General features: G+C 40.5%; 3 protein-coding genes across 4 annotated transcripts; 1 reads left to right on the plus strand and 2 right to left on the minus strand.

Annotated features, from left to right (window-relative positions):
- Nucleotides 1-6,587: 6,587 nt before the first annotated feature.
- Nucleotides 6,588-13,621, minus strand: LOC308282844 (serine hydroxymethyltransferase, cytosolic-like; the record flags this gene model as incomplete). The annotated part of the gene is made up of 8 exons (XM_080723230.1): nt 6,588-6,615; nt 6,721-6,787; nt 7,869-7,982; nt 9,062-9,143; nt 9,742-9,902; nt 11,340-11,455; nt 12,388-12,533; nt 13,535-13,621. The coding sequence occupies 8 exons, from the start codon at nt 13,619-13,621 to the stop codon at nt 6,588-6,590; spliced, it is 801 nt and encodes a 266-aa protein (XP_080579356.1).
- A 4,866-nt stretch (nt 13,622-18,487) lies between these two features.
- pdap1b (pdgfa associated protein 1b) lies at nt 18,488-22,198 on the minus strand. Of its 2 annotated transcripts, none has more exons than XM_080724618.1 (6): nt 22,063-22,198; nt 21,389-21,480; nt 21,194-21,295; nt 20,553-20,671; nt 20,058-20,209; nt 18,488-19,312 (listed from the first exon to the last, which is right to left on the minus strand). In XM_080724618.1, exons 1-6 carry the CDS (start codon nt 22,073-22,075, stop codon nt 19,254-19,256), a joined length of 537 nt encoding a protein of 178 aa, XP_080580744.1. In that variant the 5' UTR covers nt 22,076-22,198; the 3' UTR covers nt 18,488-19,253. The 2 variants fall into 2 exon arrangements, with proteins under 2 accessions (XP_080580744.1, XP_080580743.1); XM_080724617.1 differs by having other exon boundaries at nt 20,553-20,674.
- Nucleotides 22,199-22,659: 461 nt separating this feature from the next.
- bud31 (BUD31 homolog) lies at nt 22,660-25,754 on the plus strand. Its single transcript, XM_080724296.1, has 4 exons — nt 22,660-22,827; nt 23,518-23,640; nt 23,824-23,990; nt 25,250-25,754. The coding sequence occupies exons 1-4, from the start codon at nt 22,734-22,736 to the stop codon at nt 25,298-25,300; spliced, it is 435 nt and encodes a 144-aa protein (XP_080580422.1). The 5' UTR covers nt 22,660-22,733; the 3' UTR covers nt 25,301-25,754.
- Nucleotides 25,755-26,258: the final 504 nt, after the last annotated feature.

The following is a 26,258-nucleotide window of genomic DNA, read 5'->3' on the forward strand; positions in this document are numbered from 1 at the left end:
CTGAGTAAAGTATTAACCTGCCAAGGGCAGGTCAATATAAGTATCCAGCAGAATTATTTGCTGGAACACCTTAAACACCACTTTCTTGCTGTAAATTCTATAGTGAAGGTTAATTTGGACAAGTTTGTGTGTATCAACCTGAATTATATCACACTCGCATTCACATTTAACAATATTGTCAAAAAATAAAATAAATGTTTAAATGTACACATGGATTCGGTATATTGGTCTTTACTATGGGATCCAGAAGAGTTTAATGGCTTGTACTGGTACAGGTTCTAGACATCAAATATTTCCAGTAGGCCTTAGAGAGAAGTACTTTACTTACTGCCCTTTATAATATAGCCCGGCTGGCATGTACGTAGGGCACAGCAACAAAGGATTTCCATTCCTGTCTGTTTGGGGCCAGCATCTTTAACAGCAGGTGTGATGCAAGGTCTTCGGCTTTCCCTCCACTCACTGACACTGTCCAGTTAGGTTTTTTTGTTTGTTTTGGGGCTTATATGCCTTTATTGTGCAGTAACTACGTTTTCGTACATACCGACTTATTTGTGTCGCCCAAAAGTCAAATTAGACTTCATGATATTGGGGGATGAGCATTGAGCAATTAGCTCAAGAACAGATACAATTAGTGTAATATCACTTTTATGCCTTTATCTCATTTGGCTGATCAGCTGTAACACTTTTAAACCAATTTTTGGGTGAAATTCTTGAACGTATACTGCACTCTGCCTTTGTAAGACTGACAGGAAATGGGGAGAGAGATGGGGAGTCACAGGCAGCAAAGGTCGTCGGGAACGGGACTCAAACCCACACAACACCCTGTCAGGCATCAGAGCATATGTGGTAAGCGCCTGGACCGCTAGGCCAGTGGGTGCCCCTACTGTCCAGATGTTCTTGGGTCGGCCTCTTTTACCGTCCAGTGAAAGACTGTTGGGTGATTGCCCATGCAATCCATTTCCGCCGCCTTCTCATGAGGATGGTAGCCATGGTTTTGGACCTAAATATTCACTGTATTTTCCGTGGGCTTTTGGTGTGGAAGGTTGACAGTTTGTGGAGATCATTTTCTGCCGGTGAATCGTATATCAAGATAGTCAGAACGCAGCTCTGGTACAGTCTCAGATTGGTGTTGGTGCTGTGCTGCCTGCACCTCCTTCATGACTGACCACGCTTTAGGTAGGTGAAGACCATTATCAAACATATAATTTTCGGAATGTCTGAGTGAGTGTCTGTCTGTCTGAGTGTCTGAGTGTCTGAGTGTCTGTCACAGCGTTTCTCCTCAGTGGCTGGAGCAATTGATCTGAAATCGCATCACCATTAGTGATAGGTATTTTGTTATGGTTCATATCATCTTTTTATCAATACATATTGATGACCACCTGAAGTTTAAGGCACAGTGACTGTGTCATAAAATGTCATGTTACAGTACACACACAAGGTCTCCGTCTGGTAGAAATCAGGCCTTATCAACTGCCTGGAGCCAGTACCTAAAACAATGAGAATTGTTTTGGTATTCTAAGGCTCAGCTTGTGTCATCCAGACACCAGCAAGGACATCTTCCCCCAGGAACCCTGTATATGGACTCTTTGTCTTAGATTTGATTTGTGGACAAGAAACATATCCTATTAACTGTTGAAACGTCATCCATTGACTGATGAAATGACCATACTTATACTCATGTCAAAACATAATTTGTCAGAGAGAGCACGAACCATTGATTATTCTGTTGTACCTTTGTCTTGAATTCTCTCTCTCCATAGTAAAACGTTCCATTCTCACTCTGATCACTCTCCTGTCTTATTTCTGTGTGATGGATTATTGTATCTCATATGGGAATAAGAAGGTGTTGTTGTTTACAAAAAATAATATTTCCATCAATTAGCATATGAACACACCTGACATAACTGTGAAGCCCGTTTGTCACTTTCACAAATCATATGCTGTATATTAGCATTTTTTATGGTGTACCTATATCTATTCTGCATCTAGCTTGAGGCATATCTATTCTGCATCTAGCATGAGGCAACATGTTTAACCAGCTCTGTGTGTGTATGTGTGTGTGTGTGTGTGTGTGTGTGTGTGTGTGTGTGTGTGTGTGTGTGTGTGTGTGTGTGTGTGTGTGTGTGTGTGTGTGTGTGTGTGTGCAGGCGGGCGGGGGGGGGGGGGGGGGGGGGGGGGTCGGTTTTCTGTCCCTGTTACAGATTTTGTCCAAAAATCATGCAGATCGGTACACAGTATCTCTGTAGCCATTAAACGAAACGGGTATTTCTTACATTGATGCTCCTACATATTATCATGCAAGCACCAGTTAAAGTTACTTTCCATCCCTCATATACTGTGTGCACAGTGCACATCCCATAACCCACCCACTGCACATCATTTCGGAACTCATATCTTTGAACGGGTAAGGGCTAGTCATCTTTTAATGAGTGAAAAGTTTCAAACACTAGTATAGGGTAAAGGCAGTTCAAGTTTAGATATGGGTCTGGCCAACACAGATTTGATTTGAAAACAGGACATCTTCGACTTCGTTCAATTGCAATCAAAATCACTATTCAATACTATTTATTGTATTTGTGCTCACACGTATGTGGGTTCATTTTGGCACACATAAGCCTATCATAGCTGTCCTATGAAAAACAAAGAAAAGGTGAATCATTACTAGCCTGGCCCAAGGTTAAAAACAGGTAAATCAAGGACCAAAATGCAATCCAAGTTAAACTCATTTTAGATATTGGAATGATACTATTGCTGAACAGGGAATTGATAATTAACCTATGAGTGTTTTGTCCTTGTGTCTTGCTGTTACACAATGAGTCTCATATTTTTGTCATTATCTTGTTTCATCTTAGGGAAGGATATCCAACAATATCGCGCGCGCGCACACACACACACACACACACACACACACACACACACACACACACACACACACACACACACACACACACACACACACACACACACACACCACACATGCACACACACACACACACACACACACACACACACACACACACACACACACACACACACACACACACACACACACACACACACACACACACACACACACACACCACACATGCACACACACACACACACACACACACACACACACACACACACACACACACACACACACACACACACACACACACCATAGACATCAAAGGGAGCTTGAGCCCCGCCCCTGCCTTTTTATCCGCTTGTAAAAAGTGCCCTCTTCAAACCATGAATGCTGTTTTTACTCTTGGTGAAAGAAATGCAAATGCCCTCTTTCCATGCCATACATGAAGGCAGCATTCAAGAGAACTTTCTTGTCCAAACTCTCCTGAACTTGAACGCAGCATCTTGTCTTGTTGAAAGAATTGCCCTCTCTGTGTAGAAATCCATGCTGTATGCCACATCTCCAGTATTGATTGGATTATGCTTAGTTCAGTGTGGTATCAAGCACTGAAAATAGCTGACCTTCAAGCCCACAGGTGCGACGCATTGTGAGCTTGGAGGTCTGCTATTTTCAATATTTTCACAAAAAGGCTTTTAGAAATGTGTAAACTGCAGTTTATATTTCTCTGTTTAACTCCAAGTGTGCTCACATATGCAGCGTTAGTTGGCTGAGGATAAGGAATTACCAGCATTCACAGCATGTGATCTATATTCTTTGCTTCTTGTAGTTCATCAAACATCTTTTGCACAATTGAAATATTTGTGACAGGTGTGTTGATGTGTATCAGATCAAAGATCATGAAAATAAAAGAAACCCATATTTTGTTAACTGTACAAGTGGAGATAGTGTGCAGTGCCTTTTTTTTCTTTGACCTTTAGATTTGCCAATATTCTTTACTCCTTCTCCCAAATTCACCATACACTCCTGTGCTGACCCCTACTGGTTGACCTGCCAGTGAGGGAGCCTCACCTAGAGCATGTAGAGGAACACAGTTCAACATCCCCTGCTGATAGGCATTCTGCCAGCCAGGTTCAGGGTTCTGCTGCCCCCTGCGAGCAAGGAACCACGGAGGATTTGAAAATCTGGTGGACAGAAACTTCACCCAAGCGCCAATTTTCAATGTTGTGGAGATGAAATCAAATATTCCAAATCATTCAAATTCAATAAGGCACACAGCTATGGTCATATACACCTTATAGACACCAACACTATAAAGCTCTTATAGTATAATAACAGACGACCAACCAACATGATTGCTGGAATTAAACAGATTTATTGCTCCATTCCAGAGAATTTGTGTGGGAATCCAAATCCATTTTTCAATTATCTTGTGAATAATAACAAGTCAATAATAGAGGGTATGCACATGCATAAAGCAAATGGCAAATCGAGTGGCAAAGTGAGTTTAATGTAGTTTAATGCAATCAGATAAGACTTTTCTGTTTGGACATACCGGTATGGGCTGTCAAGGCCAGGAAATAGTTTTTTGACACTCAGTAGGCGTTCCCGCATAAGTTCCGGGTATGATGATGATGTCACGCGCATACCCTCTATTTGAGACATATATATATATATATATATAATAAAACATCTGTAATTAACCCATTCAAAGCCCGGACATGAAAGGCCGGAAGTAGATTGCACTGACGGTTCCTCTTGACGATCGTTCTTGACTCACCCATTACAAGTTCCTGTTCAGATGGTAAACTATTTATCGAGTAAACATGCCAGCATTCGCATCAAAAGTCTTTTTTGGAGAAAATGGGCTATAAAGATTTCAATATCCATTGTTCTCTATGGGATGAGAGCACTTTGCGTGTGCGTGGACGTGCGATGGAAACGAATCGCGGAACCAGTGCCACAGTGATAGCAGGACCGAAGCTTTACTGTATATACAGTATATTTCGCGTGACATCCCGGGATGGGCACTCCGGACATCTTTTAATATTTCGCGAGACATCGCGGGATGGGCACTACATGCAGTTTTGATATAAAAGATCCATTAAGCTGAGAGGAGGTGCAGTGATACTGCAAGACTCACTCAAATACAAATGCAAGCACACGATATAAGGCAGAATAAACAGCGCTGTGAAGCAGTTAGCAAGCTAACTATAATTCAAACAATAATTTGTCTCCAAACTAAATAGGTTACAGCTCAGAAAAGCCAGGCATGGGGAATCGTCCACCAAAGTTCTCCACCTCTGCCCTGAGTTCAGCAATCTTCTGCTTGAAGGTCTCTCCTTCAATCACAAACTGCTTGAATCTCTTCAGGGTGTGTTTGGGACCCAAGAAGTTGTTTATCTCCACTGCCAGCTCAATACCTGGAGGAGAAGGCAGCAGAGAGCAGGGTCAGCTATGTGGATTATTGTAAATGTGTGTATGCTAACAGTGGGTGGACATAAACAGCCCAGGTAGTAAAACAATGGGACATCCGATCATTATTTGCAGTACCTCACTGACCATACCCCAGAGTATAACATAACAGCAAAATGGCTGCCATGTGAATATGGTCAATAGGATCTTTCTTTTGAAAACTTTTATTCAGTTTGCCAATTAGAGTTCTCCAATTCTTTCCGAACCCAACCCTACCTGACCCGAAGTTTTCGTTTAGTTTTCGGTCCGGGTAGGGCCTAAACTATATGCTAATTAGTTAGGGCCCAGTTAGGGCCAGGCCTTAATTTTCAGGCCTGTTGAGAACTCTATTGCCAATAATGTCCCCTGTGAACATTAGCATTGGCCAAGAAATCCACTTTCGCTTCAAAAGCCATTGAAGGTTACCTCTGTGGATAAACTCCGCCACCTTTTTGAAGTCCTCCTCTCGCATGCCTCTGGAGGACAGAGGAGGAGTACCAAACCTGACAGCTCTTGGACGCCAAATATCTTTGTCACCTGAAGCGAAACACAAAGACACACACACACTCTTATCAACCAGACTTCATTTATCTAATCCAGTGGTTCTCAGCCTTTTCAGGCCGCAACCCCCAAAATAATCATATTTTAACTGGGGACCCCCACAGATACAAAAAGCTAGATACCTCGTCCACCGCTGATTGGAGCGACCCGTCCAACTTGATAGGCAGAAAAGCGGAAGTGTCGAGGGCAATTCCAGTTTAATCCAGTCCCAGCTGTTGCGCGACGCAGCTGTTTTTAAGAGCTGCGTACGAAAAGACCCCCCCCCACCTGCCTCTGATTTAGTCATACTTGGCATACTCGTCTGATTGGCCTACCGACCTTCCGTGTCTGTTACGCACACGGAAAAATTCCAAGCCTGTCAATCAAAAATACCTATCAATGCGAGACGGGTACCAGAGAGCCGGAAGAGGCATCTACCTTTTTATGTCTGTGGGGGACACCCACACCCTGACGAGCACTAAGAGTTGTCATACACATTGTTATACATCTTATCCTGTGTTTCTTAAACTGAGGCATTACATTTTGTATAACACGGTTTTATTGTGAAAATAGCAGATCTACATGCTCATAACGCCTCGCGTTGCGAAGCGTTGTGAGCATGTAGATTGGCTATTTTCACAATGTCTGCCTCTAATATTTAACAATTTGGCCAATGTTTAATTTGTCATTTTAGAGGTATCTTAAAAAGTCCTTAAATTGTCACTTTAGAAATGTGCAGATGCCCTCACTCAAACTCTATGATGGTTTGTTTACTGTTGAGTGAGAGAACACATGCACCACTGTGTGTGAGAAGACAAATACACATACCTCCAACGCTGTTCTTATTGCAGTAAATGGCAACTGCATCCAAAACCCACTGAGCGCGTGCTCCATCAATGCCTTTGTCAACACAGTCCAGCAGGACAAGGTGGTTGTCTGAGCCACCTACAGGGCATTGCATAGACAATACAAGCAGACAGGATAATTATACATTTCCAGCTGTAGCCTACTAAGAATTACTTAAACAGAACATATCCCAAATCAAACACAAAATGTAGGTCTGATTTAGCTGGAGATTATGGTTTCAAAATTACATTATACCAGAGGTGGAAAACGTTCTCAAATGTTTTACATTTTAAAGTATCAATACTGCAATGTAGAAGTACTCTGTTATAAGTAAAAGGCCTGTGTTCAAATGTATTGGCATCAAAATATAGTTGAAGTACCAAAAGTAAAAGTACAAAATGTTTGAAAATAGCAGATCTACAAGCGAGCTTGTAGATCGGCTATTTTCAAATAGCCTAGGTATAAAATAGGGCTAAAGTGGATTAATGTATGTTTTATAATATAATCATTTATATCTGCAAAGTAACTAATAACTAACATTTTCAAATAATTGTAGTCGAGTAAAAGTACAATATTTGCCTCTGAGATGTAGTGGAGTAGAAATTAAAGTACTGAAAACTGGAACTAATCAAGTAAAGTACAAATTCCTCAAAACTGTGCTTAACTACATTACTTCAGTAAATGTACTTAGTTACTTTACACCACTGCATTATACCAGCAACATGACTGTGGTGTTTTGCTCACCTGAGACGAGCTTGTATCCGTAATTGGTGAACTCTTCGACCAAAACCTGGCAGTTAAGCAGTATCTGCTTCTGGTAGGCCTTAAACTCAGGTGTCATTGCCTGCTTCAGGGCTACTGCCACACCTGTGTGACCCCCCCCCCACACACACACACACACACACACACAAAGAGAGAGATAACAATTTAAAGATGATTTATTTCCCCCCTAAAACATGATTATCAGGTATTATGTTTATACTAGGAGGAGGATTTATTTTCCAAAAGAGTGTACAGAAAGGTTTTTATGTGGCCACACCCACCAGTGTATTAAGTATGCCTGGTTGTTCAGGTGGTGACTCTGGCCGTCACACTTTCCATCTATAATGGGTTTATACTGTACAGTACATACATACATACAATACATGTGAAAAGGGATAAATAGCAGGGGGTACAATACCTGCAATAGTATTGTTGTGTGGCCCTCCCTGCAGTCCAGGGAACACCATCTGGTTGATCTTAGTTTCCAGGTCGTACATAATTTTATTCCCTTTCTCGTCCACACCACGGACTCCTGGTTAGCAAAAATTAGGTACAATCCATCCAAACCTTTAATTTTTTTTTGAGCATTCCGCCTTACATTGAATTCACACCAGCAACTTATAAGTTAATTTCCAAAATGTGGAATTCCGCAAACATGTGTCTGAGGTATGATCAACACCCTGGTGAATGAGTGAGTTGTGGTCCAGCGAGAGCTCCACTGTTGCAGGTGGCTCAAGGCCCGGCATGAGAGCTCACAGGCAGGGAGAAGTACCGACACTCAGTGCTTGTCTGTGGCAGCTTGTTTGTAAATTGTTATACTGTATTATGTTAGGTAAGAAATAGGCCATGCAGTTTCTACATTTTGAATCAATTCAACAGAGAGTTTAAAACTTTATTATCAATATTCAATATTGATTCAATATACTTCCAGTAGTCAGTTTCTCTCCATCTCAAGTGCTGTTGAGTGTGTATGCCTAGTCTACAGTTTCAGACCACAGCGCACGTCTGGTTGGCTGCTTCTCTGTATCAATGCTTTGCGTTAGCGGGAAAGTTTAACTTGCCACATAGACAATGCACTACCAGAATTTGGAAGCGGCATACCGCTGCTGGTGTGAAGTCTCTCCCTTCTCTATTCACCATTCAACAAAAGAGCTGTTGCAATAGCAGACATGTTCTGTGTTTTCTTTCCCCTTTTCATCCCCGTTCTAGACTTTACCTTTCCTATAATAGATCATTGCAGAACGGGCGCCTCGCAGTGTCTTGTGTGTTGTGGAACCAACGACATCGCAGTGGTCAAAGCATTGAGGCATATGACCAGCGGACTGCATCCCAATGAGTTGAGCCATGTCTCCAAAGTGATATGCTCCAACCATATCAGCAATCTTTCTATTGCGTTCATAGTCAATAAGACGGGGGTAACAGGACGCTCCTGGAGAGGAAAGGGTAAAGTGACGGACAGGGGAAGTACAGTATTTACTTGTGCTGCTAGGTATTAAATCATTAAACATTTGGTCAAAATGAAGGGTTAATGTCTCTTTGAAGTTTGCTGTTTGACTTGACAAGATTTGATGCATGTGGAATGATTTGTACAATGTGTGATGTTTAAAAGACCTGAAACAATGACTTTAGGGCGGAACAACAGTGCCATCTCCTCCAGCTTGTCATAGTCAATGTAGCCAGTTTCTGGATTCACCTAAAAACACAAAGAATCACAAGAAATATAGAAAAGGGGTGCCCGCTGACCTAGCGGTCCAGGTGCATACCACATAGGCTCTAAGCCTGACAGCGTGTCACAGGTTCGAGTCCTGAGCCCGACGATCTTTGCTTCGTGTCACTCCCCCCCTCTCTCCTTGTTTTCTGTCACTCTACACTGTGTACTATCAATAAAGGCAGAAAAGCCCCAAATATATAAATTTATATTTAAAAAAATAAAGTATGTGGAAAAGTTTATAATACATATATATACTAACTTATGGTGAATCTGTCTCTCAGAAAATGAGAGAGTATATTATGAGTGTACTGTTTTTAGCCCTTATTGTATCTTCTTATCCTACTTTTTAAAAGTTGTTGTTTTTACCTGCCACACACACACACACACACACACACACACACACACACACACACACACACACACACACACACACACACACACACACACACACACACACACACACATATATACAGTGTTGTAAAGCGACTTTGAGTACTCAGAAAAGCGCTATATAAATTCCAGCTATTATTATTATTTTATTATCACTGTATGTTTCATGGACCAGATGATGCAGGTATACCTTGTAAGCCATGGACTCAAAGAACACGGAGGTCATGGAAACGTTGCGCTTGTCATTCTTGTAACCGTGGGTCAGGTGACCTCCGTCTGGAAGGTCCAAACCCATGATCCTGCCATGGAGCCCAGCAAGGGCATGAAGGATAGCAAAGTTGCCTGGGGAACCTTTGGAAAACGTTTTGGGAGAGAACAGCACATTTCACACAACCTTGTTAGATCAAGATGATGTGTTAGGAAGTGTCAAAGATTCTTCTAAAAATGTATTTTCTGTTTACTAAAGAGCTGGAGAGACCCGGAGCCCCCTGTTATTGAACAAAAACACTCTACAGCAATGATTACAATCAAAGCAGATCTATTTAGGTAAGATTTCAGATCTGGGTTCTAAAACCATGTCTTATTTGCAAGGATATCAGTAATTTATAGTTTCAGAAGAAAGAACAGATGATCCGTGCACTCAAACGATTAAAAGAGGAGATCAGGCATTATTGTAGAAAAGGCCAACATGTTGTGGCCTGGCAGGTCTTCATCAGGACAAAATGAATACAGGACAAACACATGAGTGCATAGCAATTAATAGAGTGTAATTACATATGAACAATCAGTCAGTGTTGGAAACTGCATGTGAGTGCATTACGACTAGATAAACTAAAATTATTCTGAACATGAACAGCTATAAACCAAGCAGCAGACTGATTGTTCATTATGTAATTATGCTATAGTAATTGCTATGCACTCACGTGCATTAAGCATTTTGTTAAGCGCTTACAAGGCTGCTCCCATGTGTTTCAACAATATTTAACGAGAGTGTGTTTGTCCTATATTCATATTTAATTTCAACCAGATGAAGACCTGCGCAGGTCGGAACATGTTGGCGTTTTAACAATAAAGCTTGTTCTCCTCCATTGATGTTTATTTATGTTGTAAATAGTAAATGGCAGTTGGTGTCAATTCAAACTGTTAAGGAGGGACACACTGTTGCTTTAAAAGATCATCAGTGTTCAGTTACTACCCATGGATACTGTAGATGAAAAATAATATTTCTAACAATTCACCCCTTAATGTTTGATCATGATGCATACAGTATATGCGTATATAGTGTATAATATGTGACCATATGTACAGTGTATATGATATACACATACAAAGTGTTTCTCTTCTTCACACTGGAGGCAAGCAAGTAAATACATGATCATACATAAATATGAGTTAGCTAATATTTTTCATTTGTGTGTGTTTCAGTGGCGTCAGTTCAGCAAAAGCTAAGGTATGGCAACATGACTGATGAATTTATTTTAAGAAGTACATCTTATTTTTTCCCCCTGTAGCCAAGGTATGGCAGCTTCCATACCTTAAAAAGAATAGAGGTCCGCACAACAGCTGATGCTCCACAGTGTTTATTAAAACATAACGTTTGACGACGTTTCGGCCATCAGCTGGCCTTCATCAGGTCACCTGATGAAGGACCTCTATTCTTTTTAATCTCATGTCGACCTGAGCCCAGCACCAGCACTTGGAAAGGATGTGCGCATCATCTTGTTCTTTTAGCTTCCATACCTTGCCATACCCAATTGACGCCTCTGGTGTGTTTTATCTACACTCTACCTGAGTACGGCTGCACATTAACGCCCCACTTCTCTGGGTCCAGATTAAAGAGCTCCAGGGCTCTCTTCTGGCACAGAAGCTCCATCTGATCGACATACTCAACTCCAGAATAGTATCTGAACAGACACACACACACACACACACACACACACACACACACACACACACACACACACACACACACACACACACACACACACACACACACACATAAGATTATACTTTATACTTTTATTCAGTTCCCTTATAGGCCTACTCAATTTATTCTTAATGTTACAGAACTCTTAATATGAAATATATTTGTGATGACACTTGTCGAAAGGGTACATTAGCCTTTGTTTAGACCAGTGGTTCTCAACCTGTGGGTCCCCAGATGATGAACTTAATGTGCAGCATTGTTCTCTCACTCAACAGTAAACAAACCAATATAAAGTTTAAGTGTATTGACTCTGTAGAGTGTATACCTTAGTATACACATTTCCAAAGTGACAATTTAAGGACTTTTTAATACCTCTAATGACAAATTAAACATTGGCCAAATTGTGAAATGTTAGAGGCAGAAATTTTGTCTATTTTCAACTCTTACAACTCCAAGTGCTTGTCAGGGTGGGGGGGGGGGGGGTCCCCAGTTCAAATATGATTATTTTGGGGGTCGTGGCCTGAAAAGGTTGAGAACCACTGGTTTAGACCCATAATAAATCTATGGTGGAGCAGGTGGCATTTGTAATGGGTACCACATGACAGAACAGGGAACTTTGGTCTGGGCTTACATTCTAAACAAATATCCTTCATATGATGGCAGAGTTTTCTCTATATGAAGCGTGTGCACCATTTTTTAGATATCTGACTTTCCCCTGCTGCGTTCTATGTTTGTCCTTGTATGACCACGCCGTGCATATTGTATCGTGGAACAGTAGTTGTTGTTGTTGTTTATGCATTGTGCACTACCATTTACTGACATGTAGCACACTGTACAAGTCCTAAAAATACATCTTTACACAAGCATGCAGTTGGTAAGCTAGATGATGAATGCATGTACTGTACATACCTCTGTCCAGGGTATCCCTCAGAATACTTGTTGTTCATGCATGAACCAACAGCTTCCAGAACAGCCCTGCTCATGAAGTTCTCAGAAGCAATGAGCTCCAGTCCGTATATCTGTCTGTGCTTCTCCTTCTTAATGATGGAGAACACCTGGGACACAGAAGTACTGTAGTTATTGGTACAAATTAAATTATATTTTGTCATGCCATGTATTAATCATAATTATAGGGTGTGTGCTGCAGTGTTTATAAATTTATAAATTCATCTGTCTTTCATTCAATGTTATATGAGGGGTTTTTTAAGGGTCTCAATTGAAACAAGCCATAGGCTTTTTTGGGTGTGTCCTTTTAGTTGACCATGAACCAGTGAACTGTACTGTCATGAAACTGTACCTTTTCCTAATGCAAACTTCTAATACAATCTTCAATAAAACAATCAAACATTGTATATTTACTCCCATTATGTGATTACATCTAATTGGATACGATCATCCAAGACTGCCCTTTGTTTGATGAAATTAAACTTTACTTATCATGATCATGTTGTGAACACAGTATTGCATTGACTCTGTGAACAAAACTCCATACTAGGGAAATTCCAGGTTTTACAAAGTAATACAAAATATATGTCAATAACTTTACACCCATTTTGAGAACAGATACAGCATTCTATACTGTAGGTCCTATAGAATGCAAAACAAGCACCCTGTGGTATAGGACACCTGCTTTGCATAACGTCACTGTCTGGTCAAAACCTCCTAACTCAATATTTTAGGTTTTTGAACCAATGGAAAGTAGTAAAAGGTGCTTTGGACAAAACCTCCTAACTCCACACTTTCTGCCAAACCAGCTAACTCCCCCGTTTGGCCAACTCTTTTTTTCATAAATCTGTGCTATTAAACATCCTTTATGTCTGTGTGTTGGTTAAAATAATATTTAGCCAATGAAAAGTAGTAAAAAATGCTTCGGTCAAAACCTTTTAACTCCACTTGAGCTCATTTTCCCAAAAATGAACATTTTGGAGTTAGGAGGTTTCGGCCCGACAGCAGAGATATAAAAAGGCAATAATGCCATAACATGTGAACAAGTAATACATCTATTCTGACCTAGTTGTTAACATATATTGCATTATGACTGATGTTCAACACGCACCTCTCCGTCAATGAGATGCAGTGGCTCGGTCATCATCAGGTTGTGAGAGTCTAAAGTCTCCTCGCTCATGAAGACGTCCAAAGGCATGTTTTCTGATGTCTACTGAAGATACAGAAGAACTGGAGGAGAGAGAGAGAACACCGGTTTACACACTCAAGCATCTGTTATGTTCCATAGCTGCAGAAATATATTTATTGGTAAGATTTGTGGTATATGGTGAAGCTGTAATTTTTTTCAAATGTCTTTAGTGTGGTCTGGAGAACAAAAAGCATGGAAATTAGATGTCACAAATAAAGCATAATTTGGGTTTCCAGAAAAATGGCAGTTTGAGCAAAAAAAGGCAATCAAATGGTAAAATGAAATCTAATAAAAAACAACCTACAGCTACTGTATACGTAAAGTGGTGTCAAAAGTAAATGAACAATACATTGAAAATTGCCTGGGAAGCAATAGCCTACTCACCCTTTAATTGATGATGTGTGATGAGGATGCTGGAAGCATTGAATCTGACAGTGTCCAACCCTCCAATTTATGTAGAAGGCACTTTTCTTTCAGCCAATCAAGGCACAGAGGGATTTGATGTTTTGCTAAACCACACCTCTTTTGATTTCACGGGCAAGTACAAAATAGGCAAGAAAAGCAATTAAAAAGATCAAATTCCTCATCTGTGTGCAGCCTTAAATGTCAAACCTAGTGTGTGCATGAAATTACACTTCACGATTCAGCAAATTGTCGAAGCAATGTTTCCAAGCAATGTTTCCATTTGGGGTTGGACTTCAAGAGAAAGTCACGCCACATCAACATAACTGGATGGCAACACCCAACACCAGCAGCATGGCTATGCAACTCTTCTTTGCGCAGGTCTTATTATAGGACAGAAAACCGTGCATGAAATCGCTCTGATTTTCACGGTGATTCTGATTCCATTCATCTGCCAAGGACCCTTAAGAGAGACGAAGCAGGGGCCCCCACTATATTGTAGGCCTATAGGCTACATTTTATTATCACGTACCGGTATGTTATCCTCATTATTTATATATCAGTCATATTTATCTATCAGTTCTCCTCAAAACTTATTTGGCACCTTTCTACTCCTACTTACACCGAAAATCACCATTCAAACTTTAAAGTGTTCAGCTAGGAAGCCTTTGAAAGTGCAAACTTTGAACAGGTATAGCTCATTCTCAATCTCTAAATGGGCATAAGTCATGCCTCGTTTGGCTTGAAGACATGCAACTTGCTTACATGCGTGCCTGTGTCTTTGTCATGTAATTGCCATTTTGATTAGTTTGTAAAACGCTTGAACCTGTTTTATTCTGGGATTTTCGCGTCACGTGCACAGAACTTTTTTTACATTAACTTTGGACCAATATCTAAAGATTTTGTACTTTTATAGCTATTGTTTTTTGGCTTGAACTGCGCAAGCCCACGATTGTTTCGAAGGAACAATATTTTCTAGTTTATTTTAAAGACTTGCATGCAAGTGCAACTTGATAAGATGCGTTCAAAGCTATAGCTCATGTTCACTATTAAGATATTTAATTTGAGACTAGCTTGTAGGACATTCCAGATTTTGCTGGTTTACCAACCCTTGATTTGGTATCAAACTCCCAAAATTCACCAGAATGCAGGAACATGTTCTGTGCTTGTTAGTGCTCTCTCTAATCAATTAATGCATCGAAGATTTCGACCGTCAGGTCGCAGTTACTATGAAAAGCTCCACTGGCTGTCAGTCCGTCACGTCACGTCACACTTTTGCCTTACTCATATCTCTTTGCACAAACACTCCTTGGATGGCAAATCACAACGTCCACCCCTCATTTCTCACATGGCCCTCTTCTCGCCACACCATCAGGCCCATTTTTGCAAAACACATTTTTGGACACTGCTCCTACAGATTTTGGCCTAGAATCACGCAAAGTGGTACATAGCATCTCCAAAATCATGTCATCAACATGGATCTGTCCCATTTCCCATATTCCCTCCTGATTGGCTACAACTGCCTTCTAAAGTTTGTGTATGCGACCTTACGGTCGCTTATCTCCCGATTACTGGTAATTGTCAAAGGTGGTGGTGAGGTGAACAGTGAACACACAAGGAAAATCCCGCTCTTTCGAACGACCATCATTTCGACAACAGAGCGTCGGGAGGGTTAGCGACTCACCCCACGGAGGTTAGGATTAGGTTTGGGTGTCGAGATGACACATAGAAGACCTGCGATCTTACCTAAATAGATTTACTTTGATAGAATCATTGCTGTAGAGATGCTCTGATTGCGATTTTTGGGGCAGATACCGATCACCGATCAACTGGAATCAGTATCTGCCGATACCGATATTCCCAATCACAGCGTCAAATCCATAAATTCTTCTATTTATTGTGTTAGTGTAGCAGTATTTATATATTTAATGATTATTCTTACAAAACATTGACATTGTATATTAACCCTCGTAGGGTCTTCGGGTCACTTTGACCCGGTTTTACATTTTCAACATCAAGAAAAAGTATGTTAAAATATGATTTTTTCCATGAAACTTCTTCTGCTTGGCTTATTTACTGTACTAAACATGTGCTATGAAAATGGTACCTGTCATGCATTTGCAACACCCCCCTGTATCAACATATAACACCCAGGGTCTTCGGGTCACTTTGACCCGGCCATTGAAAGTGTATGCTAAATGCCTAATATTTAGACCATTTCTTTCTGAAAAAACATTGGACATATGGATTTTGGAGTACATAATTTGCTCACCATTACAAACTACATTGATAACAATTCAATCAATATTATCTCCGCCAGGCCAGGATGGCCAAAAGTGAGGGATATGTTTTCGTTGCTTCTGTCTGTGAACAGCTAATCTCAGTCACCGCTGGACCAGTCAGCGTGAAACTTTACATGTACTTCCCCGGGAGGCATAGGAAGATATTCAACCCCAAATCGTCCTGTTATAGAGCCACCATGAGGCAGAATTGAACAAAACAAGTTTTGGGGGATATTTACAATACCGATTTTCTCTTGTCATTTGATCAATGTCATGACCTACAGTATGTGTCACATTTTCTATTCAGATTGGCCACGATCCCAAAGATGCTTAAGATTTTTGCGGGAGTGGCACATTTTGCTACCAAATGGGAACTTCATCCCTATGCCACTTAACAAATTCCAAGTTCCTCAGCATTCCGACGTGATTTGTAGCATTTATTTTATTTTATTTTGAGTAGCCAATTATAGTTTACCCTCTTTTTCTCCCCAATCCAGTCCTTATGCCAATTGATTCCTCCCCTATGTTGTCACTGCTGTTGTATCCTACCGAATCACCTGACAGTGAGGAGCCCCCACCGAGAGGACGTAGGGCCTTCGCCCTTCGTCCTACTCCTCCCTCCCAAAACCAGCTACCGCCCAGCCTGGCTGTAGGAATACATGTAGTGACAATTATCACCCTCTCCGCCCTGCTTCCCTTCCCTCGAACAACAATTGTGTTTGCATAGATGCCCCACGATTGATTCAAATCCACAACCTCTGTGGTGGTGGCAGGGACATTGTGCCACCCGAGCACCTGTAGCACTTTGTGCAAATCAGAGTGGGACAAGAAATATTTGACATATAGTTCTTGATCAAATGACAATAGGGATAATATAATATGTACCAATTGGTGTGAGGTTTAGACAAAGTCTATATGGTAATACCAAGATATTTTACAAAGATCAGTCTCATGGTAGTGCTATAAAAGACAGATGGGAAAGATTTCCTTTCTAGGCCTCTTGGGCGTATGTGTGCCAATGCCAAGTTTGATGCTGAAGTGGTGCCTGAGATTAGCTGTTCACACAACGGCCTGATGGTGGCGCTATAAGAGGCCAATGTGAAGAATTTGGGGAGGAGGTTCTTCCTAGGCCTCCTGGGAGTGTGTGTGTGTAGTTTTACACTAATTAGTCCAATTTGCCTGAGATTAGCTGTCCACAGACAGAGGAGTGAAAACATAATCCCTCACCTTCGGCCATCCCGGCCTGGCGGGGATAATACAAAATATTGATTGAATTGTTAGTAAAGTAGTTAGTAATGACAATCAAATTGTGTTTAATATGATTTTTGGGGATTTCTAACTACTTTAGAATGGTTTAATATGAGCCGGGTCAAAGTGACCCGAAGGCCCTGGGTGTGACTAAAACACGAGGATCCTACGAGGGTATAAACATTAGGAGATTGCAGGCTGAGGTCCTTTAGTATCCAATTCAACTTGTAAGAGTTTAAACTGAGGTTACACTCAGTCCCACAGATAAATATTGTGAAAATAGCTGATCTAGCTTGTAGATCGGCAAAGCCGATACCGATCAAAGCCGATAGAGGCATTATCGGCCGATCGCGATCACTCACCGATCAATCGGCACATCTCTACTGTACGAGTGCTTGTTCAATAACCGGGGGCTCCCTGTCTCTCCAGCTCTTTAGTAAACAGAAAATACATTTTCAGATCGGGAGAGCAATGTTATCCACTCGGGTGGGAAAATATCATAGAGGATAAACATAAAAACTTGATGCTCATGATTTTGAGCCCGTCATGCATAGCATATTAGTTTCCTCCCAAGCACCTTAGTAAATTCCATATCACCTCAATCAAAGTCAAGTCCTAAATAAAGTCTATATTCAACATAATAATGCCATGGAGACAACCTCCTCTTTTCAGCTATATGCCGTTCAATTGCATAGCATTTTTTCATTTTCTAAGTTACACTTACAGTAATTTAAGTTACACTTATGTAGATGTACATTGTACAGTAGATATGCTGTTAAAAAAATAGCAAAAAGTATTCTGGTAGACTCAGCTGGAGTCTACCTGAGGCTTTCCATTAAAAATAAAATAAGAAAATAAATCATACACAAAATAAAGGTCAATGCCACTAGTCAAGTCATCCACTCAGGGCCCGGCACCAACCAGCATTGCTAGTCTTGTCGGTAAATGTTTTTATTTTCACATGAATCAGATATTGCTACATTCATTTTATTTTGTATAGAATAGTTTTTCAGATTTTCAGAGTTCAGTTTAAATTATTATCTTTTAATGTGTACCACATTGAGTTTACTTTGTATGAGATGTGCTACATATAAATAAAATTTACTTCCCAATTACTATCAAACCAGTTTTGGGAATGCCTGACATGCCATGGTAGTTCTCCCCCCCAAAAAAAAGAATAGCCATAACAAAATAAATTCACAAACCAAAAACAAGTTTCTTGTTCATCGGTTTCATAATATTAATCTGAGTTATATACAATGCACGAGTTGAACAATAAGTAGCAAAGCTCAATTACCAAAGTAAGTCAAAAGTAAATGACACCATCATCGTCATATCATGTATGAGGTTATAGGTAGCGAGGGTCATTCCAAGTGTAACAAAGGGTGTGAGTGTGTGCAGGAAGGAGGGAGGGGGTGGTCTGTCAATGTAGTCTTACTTCCTTGTTAAGTAAGATGAAGCAACAGAACCATTATTCTGTATCGAAATATACAGAACCCCATTCAATAGGTCTTTACTCAACCATTTTTCCAAATGGTATTATGTAACAATGAAAGTAAACCATTCTTCATAACCTTTTCTTTAAAAATAGTCAAATATATAAATATATATTTATATATAGATATACTGTACTGTATATAGATATACATAGATATATATCGCACCAGTCCATAAATGTGTGAAACTTCGGCTGATGACCCAATTCTGCATCATTTGAGGGAGAGAGAGTTCATTCCTCTAGTTGCTGCCGTCGATGCTGCTTCTTTTGCTGGAGTACAGAACACAAGGAGAAACATGTCAACATATAAAACAAAAGAAAGGAGATGGCAACATGTCCCACAGTCACTCATGCAAAACTGACCCTGGATTCATATTTTGACACTCACTGCTATTCACTGCTTAAAGGGACACCATCACACCTTTAATGCACATTTAATGTCATTGTTGATGACTGTCGTCATACATAGTAGTCTATATACTCTATACAAACAAATTATTTATGATATAATCCACGTTTACAGAGAAGATTCCCTATTCTGTCTTTTTGGGGCATTCTCTATGTTCCTCTCTATAGTATGTACCATGATGCATTTGCACTTTAAGCACCAACCTGAAGCACCAACCTGGCACACTCATACAGTCTATGGTCACCTTTTATATCACATCAATCTGATTCATATTTTCTGCAGTCAAGATCATTATTTTGCTCTAAACACAGAAAACACGGACAAAGTCACAGCCACTGATGGTAGCAGCTGGAAACCAGAAAGCAAGCGTTTTCACATTCATAGATTTTACCTCAGTGACATGATTGGAGAAAAGAGTATTCTCCCTTCATACATTCATGGCGTTTTATTCATGGCATGGCATGGCCAAACGCTATAGGTGATGTAACTCACTCTCCTTTGTGCTATTGAAGGTATGGCTGGATGATGGATATAAGGAAGGGTGGGTAATAAAAAGTGGCAAAAGTCACCGGGCTTATCACTAGGTTTGCAAGGCTGTGTACACACCTTTCTTCTCTTCCCCTTTCTTTCGTGCCGCGTCCTCTCTCTGTTTCCTGATAATGGCAAGGCGAGCGAGGTCTGCTTTGGCCTGGTCCGTCTTCCCTGCCAAGTGCATCTTCATGTAGCGTTCTTTGGCTTTCTGCTTTTCAATCTCTTCCCTATAAATTAGACAAGCATAGTGTATTATTAGGCAACTGCTTTGTTGAGTATCTGTCAGCCACCGGGGACTAACAGATGAAAAACAATCTGATCATACCATGTTACGTATTGTATTGTAAGGTCCTTGCCAATACCGAGCCATAATCACTAACACAATTGTCTGTGTACCGTCCACAAAGTCTCACCTTATAGGTTCTATATTAATTTCCCTTTTTTCAAATCCATCACAGAAACAGCAGACCTTTTCCCATGTAGGGAAGATTATTTCACTTAGCCTCCCTTATGCTTGTTAACTTGTGATAAAGTTGAAAATGAAGTTGCAATAGGTTTTGTCATTCACACCTTTCTCTCCTTGATAACTGCTTGGGTTCGTCCAGCTCGATCTGAGTCACCTTCTTTGATTTCTGAGCCGCTCTGTTGGGGTTCTCGATTTCAATCAATGCCTCCACACCTCCTCTCTTCTTCTGAAATGAACATGTCACATAAACACTTACCCATAGAGAGCAATACTCATACAGAGTCAACACAAGTTCATGGTCAGTATTTTATTTAAAAAGAATGTTAGGAGAGTCCTCGGTCCACCGATTACCAATGTTTTGACCGATATTTCGTCAAAACTTTCTTCTATCTTTGATAATAAAATACACATAAAGTCAACTTTTTCCTTTCTTTTATTTTTTTTTAACCAGAGGCCCAATTAAAAATGTTTAAAATAGGCGATCTACAGCTTACAATGCGATGCAGACTGTATATCTGCTATATCTCTGATAGACTCTGAACATATTTGAAAACTTTTGAAAATGTTCATATGCTGCATGCCATAAATAGAGACACTAGGTTAGGAGTTGAGTTGTTAAAAATCAGGACACAGCAGCTGCATCATTGCCGATACTGATGTGATCAAAACAGTCAAATGATATCAGTCTGGCTCTACTTCTACTTGGAAGTAGGTAAAGAAAGGGGGAGGGGGAGAGCGAACAAACCTGGGAGCTCTCGTCGTCGCTGTCATCTGATCCTGACCCTGGCAACTTCTCTTCCACATCATTCTGAGCTGCACCCTCTACACCCTCTGCTTCTTGCTCTTGCTGTTCCACAACAAAACAGACAGACACGTTACAATACAGGTAAGCTCCAACAGGTTACAAGTATACAACACACAGGCTGCAAAATTAACCAACCCTTTTCCTCTCCTTTTCTGCCTTCATCTGGGCATCTATCTCTTCAGGGCTGGTGTATGTCCGCATACGGCCCTTATGGCCACCTTTCTTACCTGTTCATTATGAAAAATTACATAAATATGTAAACATGTTAAGGTGTAAACATTACACAGGAGACATTCAACGCAGATCACAAATGATAGTCAAGAGGGACTAGATATCAAATGAATAATGTTCTAATTTTAGACTGCAACAGTATGCAAGGCAAATACATGTAGATGAAAGAAACATGCCACCAATCATCTGTGGGACGGACGGTTTATTTACGTCAGTAGTTCGCGAGTTCCAGGTGGTGACTGGGGGTCCCTAGCTAAGTGATAGTTAGGAACCAAATGGACCCTTATGGGTCTGTAACTCAGAGAGAGTACAAATGAAACCATTGGTTCCATTTGTACACTCTCAAAGAGTTAAATTAACATTATTGATTTTACAATATTGGGGTCTCAGAGATAGAAATGCCATTAAATGGGGGTCCGTACTTAGGCTAATGCATGTCAAAATGGGGGTCCTTGAAATTAAAATGTTTTAAGAATCACTCATTTTTTTTTACGTTAGCTTAGTAACAGTCAACAGTACATGCTAAAGTAACAACAACATCAACATATTATATCGTGTTGATGAATAGTTGTCCTTACCGCCTTTTGGCATTTTCACAAACGTTACCACAGATGTCTCAGCGAAGAAAAAGACCTACTAATAGAAAATAGAAAAATATGAAGTCAAGTGACACTTCTGCTGACTGCTGGCTAAAAACAGACTGCTGTGTTGATGACGCCCTCACGGCACATTACTCTAAGCGGTTCAACATGTTGCCTTTCATAAATTATATTTAAACACATATATTTTCGAAATATATGATTGTATCTATTAAATAATACACCTTGTTTCATAACAAAACCCACAATTTTGTACGAATGATTACAGTCTATGGGTGTAACCTCCTGATTATAAAATTATAATTTTTTTAATCGACAGTCAAGTTGTTAGTCAGCTAACCTGATGCAATAAACGCCAAGGCTGAGAGTACGATCTATTCAGATTTAGAACATAATTTGAATATGTATTTTAACACGGTTATTTATTATAGAACTTGCATTATTTATTTAAGACACGGACAGTTTTTGAAACGCGTAAAAATTAAAAAGATGTCATTTATTTAGCAGTGACGCCACTCTCAACGGACGAGCCATGGTAACAGGACCCCAGGTTACGTCATATATACGGGACCGAAACGAGCTAGCAAAAATACTAGTTAAATCATAAACAGAAGATTGTTTTTTTGTGTTATTTCTATATTTTGAGAACAATGCCAAAGGTTAAAAGGAGTAGAAAGCCGCCTCCAGATGGCTGGGAACTCATTGAGCCGACTTTGGACGAGTTGGATCAAAAAATGAGAGAAGGTAAATGTTCTAAACAACACGAACAAACAATGAAGAGTAGAGCACCGCTGCGTAGAGACCAACCAGTCTATTATGTACATGAATTGTATGAAAACGGCTAAATGCGAGACGCCCTTTCGTCCAAATCAGTGGTTTTCAACCTTTTTCATATCAAGGCCCATTATTTATTTAGTATTTGAGCGGAGCCACGGACCACCATTTGATGAGGTTTAGCCTCTTACAACCAAGACGTTGACCAAAATAACAATCGTGTAAATTAAGTCTTCAATCAATCAATCAAAGTAATGCAGATGTTTACAAAATAATGTATCTCTTGAAATAATATTAGGAATGTAACTCGCTCTCAAGAGTTAAACATCTATTATAAGGGTCAATTTGGTTACCAACTCTCCCATCATTTAGGCCCTCTGGTGTTCTTCGGAACACTGGTTGAAAATACACTGGTCCAAAACGATTTGCAAAACATTGTGATTGTTTGGGATATTTTAGGATTGGTAGATCCTTCATGGCCTCCTTCTGCTGCTCACGTTATTCGTAAAAACCTGAGCGTTTCCCCTTCCCCAAATTCCCACCATAATATGGCGATTTTGCCCCAATTGAAGGTAAACCGTAAACCATGTTTGTGCTAACAACCGGCTGGCCAGTTGTTGCTCCAATGTAACATGATCTCCATGTGTGTCCTTTTTTCAGCTGAGACAGAGCCTCATGAGGGCAAGCGAAAGGTAGAGTCTCTGTGGCCCATTTTCCGTCTTCATCATCAGCGGAGCCGCTACATCTTTGATCTCTTCTACAAAAGAAAAGCCATCAGCAGAGGTACATATTCATATTGTTGTAGGGCCTGTTAGATTTAAACATATTTTTGTTTGTTTAACCATATACTTTGTATCATTCTGAACTTTTCCTTGCGGCACTCGCCATACATGACCACGGGAAACCTCCCATATACTATCAGTCAAACGCTTAACTCTGTCTTGTCTGCCCTATGTATTTTCCCAGAACTCTACGAGTACTGTATAAAGGAGGGCTATGCAGACAAGAACCTGATCGCCAAATGGAAGAAGCAGGGTTATGAGAACCTGTGTTGCCTGCGCTGCATCCAGACACGAGACACCAACTTTGGCACAAACTGCATCTGCAGAGTCCCCAAGAGCAAGCTAGAAGTTGTAAGGCTCGGTGACATTCATTAGTTATCTTGTACTTTAAGTCTATTTCTACCACTTTGTGTGGTCACATGTTCAGATACTGGATTCTGATTGGCTTATAACAGTGGTAAATCAGTCAACAACCTTGAGTTGGCTCATGGACCCCGCCCACTGTTGTGTTGCAGTCCATTTCCAAGATTCTTGCAAGTTACAACTGTGTTTTCTTTCATTTATATGGTAGAAGTGGTAGAAAAGCAATTTACCATTCGAGGGTCGTGGGTTGTTGGCTGATTGTTGCTGATTGTTGTTTGGCACTCGGCTTTGCCTCGTGCCACAACCCTGAAACAGTGATAAATCAGCCAACAACCCACTCCCTCTTATGGTAAATGGCTTACATAGATCATTCTACATAACTAAAATCAGCTAGACATTAGATAACAGTGGAAACTTGTATAGCATTGCAAGGAAGTAGTGTTAAAATAACAAGTCAGTTTATCCTTGTAAACTAGGATTAGTGCAACATGTGTTATGAAACTATCCTACTACTAGTCTTATATGAGGAATCTGACATACTTTGCTTAGGAAAAATGTTCGAAAGGATAATAAATATTAAAACTTGGGCGGCAGTGACTCATTAGGTAGAGTGGCCATTTTGGAACCGGAAGATCCCTGGTTTGATCCGTCACAGAAACAGTAGTTGGGCTCCTGCCTTATGAGCCACATATACTGTAGACCTCAGCAAGGGCAGGGTGACTTACTGTAGGAACTCTAAGGACCCCCTGTTGAAGACCCCTGCAATAGATGATCTGTAAATCACAGCCTGAGACAATCGGGCACTAAGAAGTAAGAACACCGTCTATAGCAGTGGTTCTCAAACGTTCCAGGTTGTGACCCAAAAGAGAGACTAGACGTTTGCGTGGGACCCAAACTAGTGAAAATATCAAATTTACAAGCGCACAATGCATCGTTCACACCGCGTTGTGAGCCTGTAGATCGGCTCTTTCTCTCGTTCACACACACACACACACACACACACACACACACACACACACACACACACACACACACACACACACACACACACTGTATGTAGGAAAAGAACATTTAAATTTTACTCACGTCGTGACCCATAAAAATACATACAAATCAAACGGGTCCCGACCCACTGTTTGGGAAACAGTGGTCTATATTATTCTGTATAAATGAAATGAAGAGAATTGAGTACAGGAAAGTGAGTGTGTCCTTTTTGTTCTAAACCTGTGTTTCTGACTTGTGCGCAGGGAAGGATCATTGAGTGCACCCACTGTGGCTGCAGAGGGTGCTCTGGCTGAGATGGAATTTGGATGCCGGAGCTCTTCCATGGGACATCACAGTTCATCCAACCTACACCTGTGTGCGCTCACAACCATGGATCAAGATTGTTTGTTACCGTAACCTGACTCGGAAATGATTCCATAGATCTCTTTACCGCCCAGCCTCACTTAAATATATACGTATAGATATTCTGTCTACGCCAGAGTGATAGAGACTGAAGGAAGCAACGTTCTGACGTGCATTGTATTACATTGTCAAGATTTTGTTTTGTTTTTTGTATCATTAATGCCCATCCTCAGGTTCTGAGATCACTGGGGGAGAGTGTTGTTTCTGGATCAGGCCTACCATTCCAGTTGTTTAGCGTACACTGTGAAGGTCATAAGTGCTATTGTTATTTGAAGAATGATGGATAAGAATGAGAGGGGTGGGGGACGGGATATTGAGGGCTTTCATGTATGTTGTTCCTTTAAACTAGAAATGTTTTCATTATGGATGTACTTGATCATTTTAATTAAAGTTCTGATTTAATTTCTCTTGTAGTCTTTGTATGGCAAGGAAATGTAAAGGTTAGTTGTGTCATATGTAGCACATACTGATAAACAAGGAGAATTAAAATGACAAGCATCGTCTCAAAACCCCTCCCCCCCCAATAGCACTTCCCTTTCTGGCTCCTCATCCCCAAAAAAGTCACATTGGACTCCATGTGACATGGTGTGAATCAGTGTCTAAATAGACTACCTATTCTGGAGACTTGACATTCAGTAATTGGGTATTATGATCAAAATAAGAATATTATCTTATGTAAAATGTGTGACTACGTCTGTATGTAAGCTCAAGTCATAACTGTTAAAGAAGTTCTTGTATAGTTGTTGAATAGGCCTACACCATCCTTTTTGCACTGTACAAAGTGAGAGGTTTGTACCTGCTAAGCTTGCTGTTGCGTTGACTCTTGTTTTGAGCTACCTACTGGGGCCC

The sequence above is a fragment of the Nannobrachium achirus genome (genome assembly GCF_963921795.1).
Source record: "Nannobrachium achirus genome assembly, chromosome: 4".
Taxonomy (NCBI): Eukaryota; Metazoa; Chordata; class Actinopteri; order Myctophiformes; family Myctophidae; genus Nannobrachium; species Nannobrachium achirus.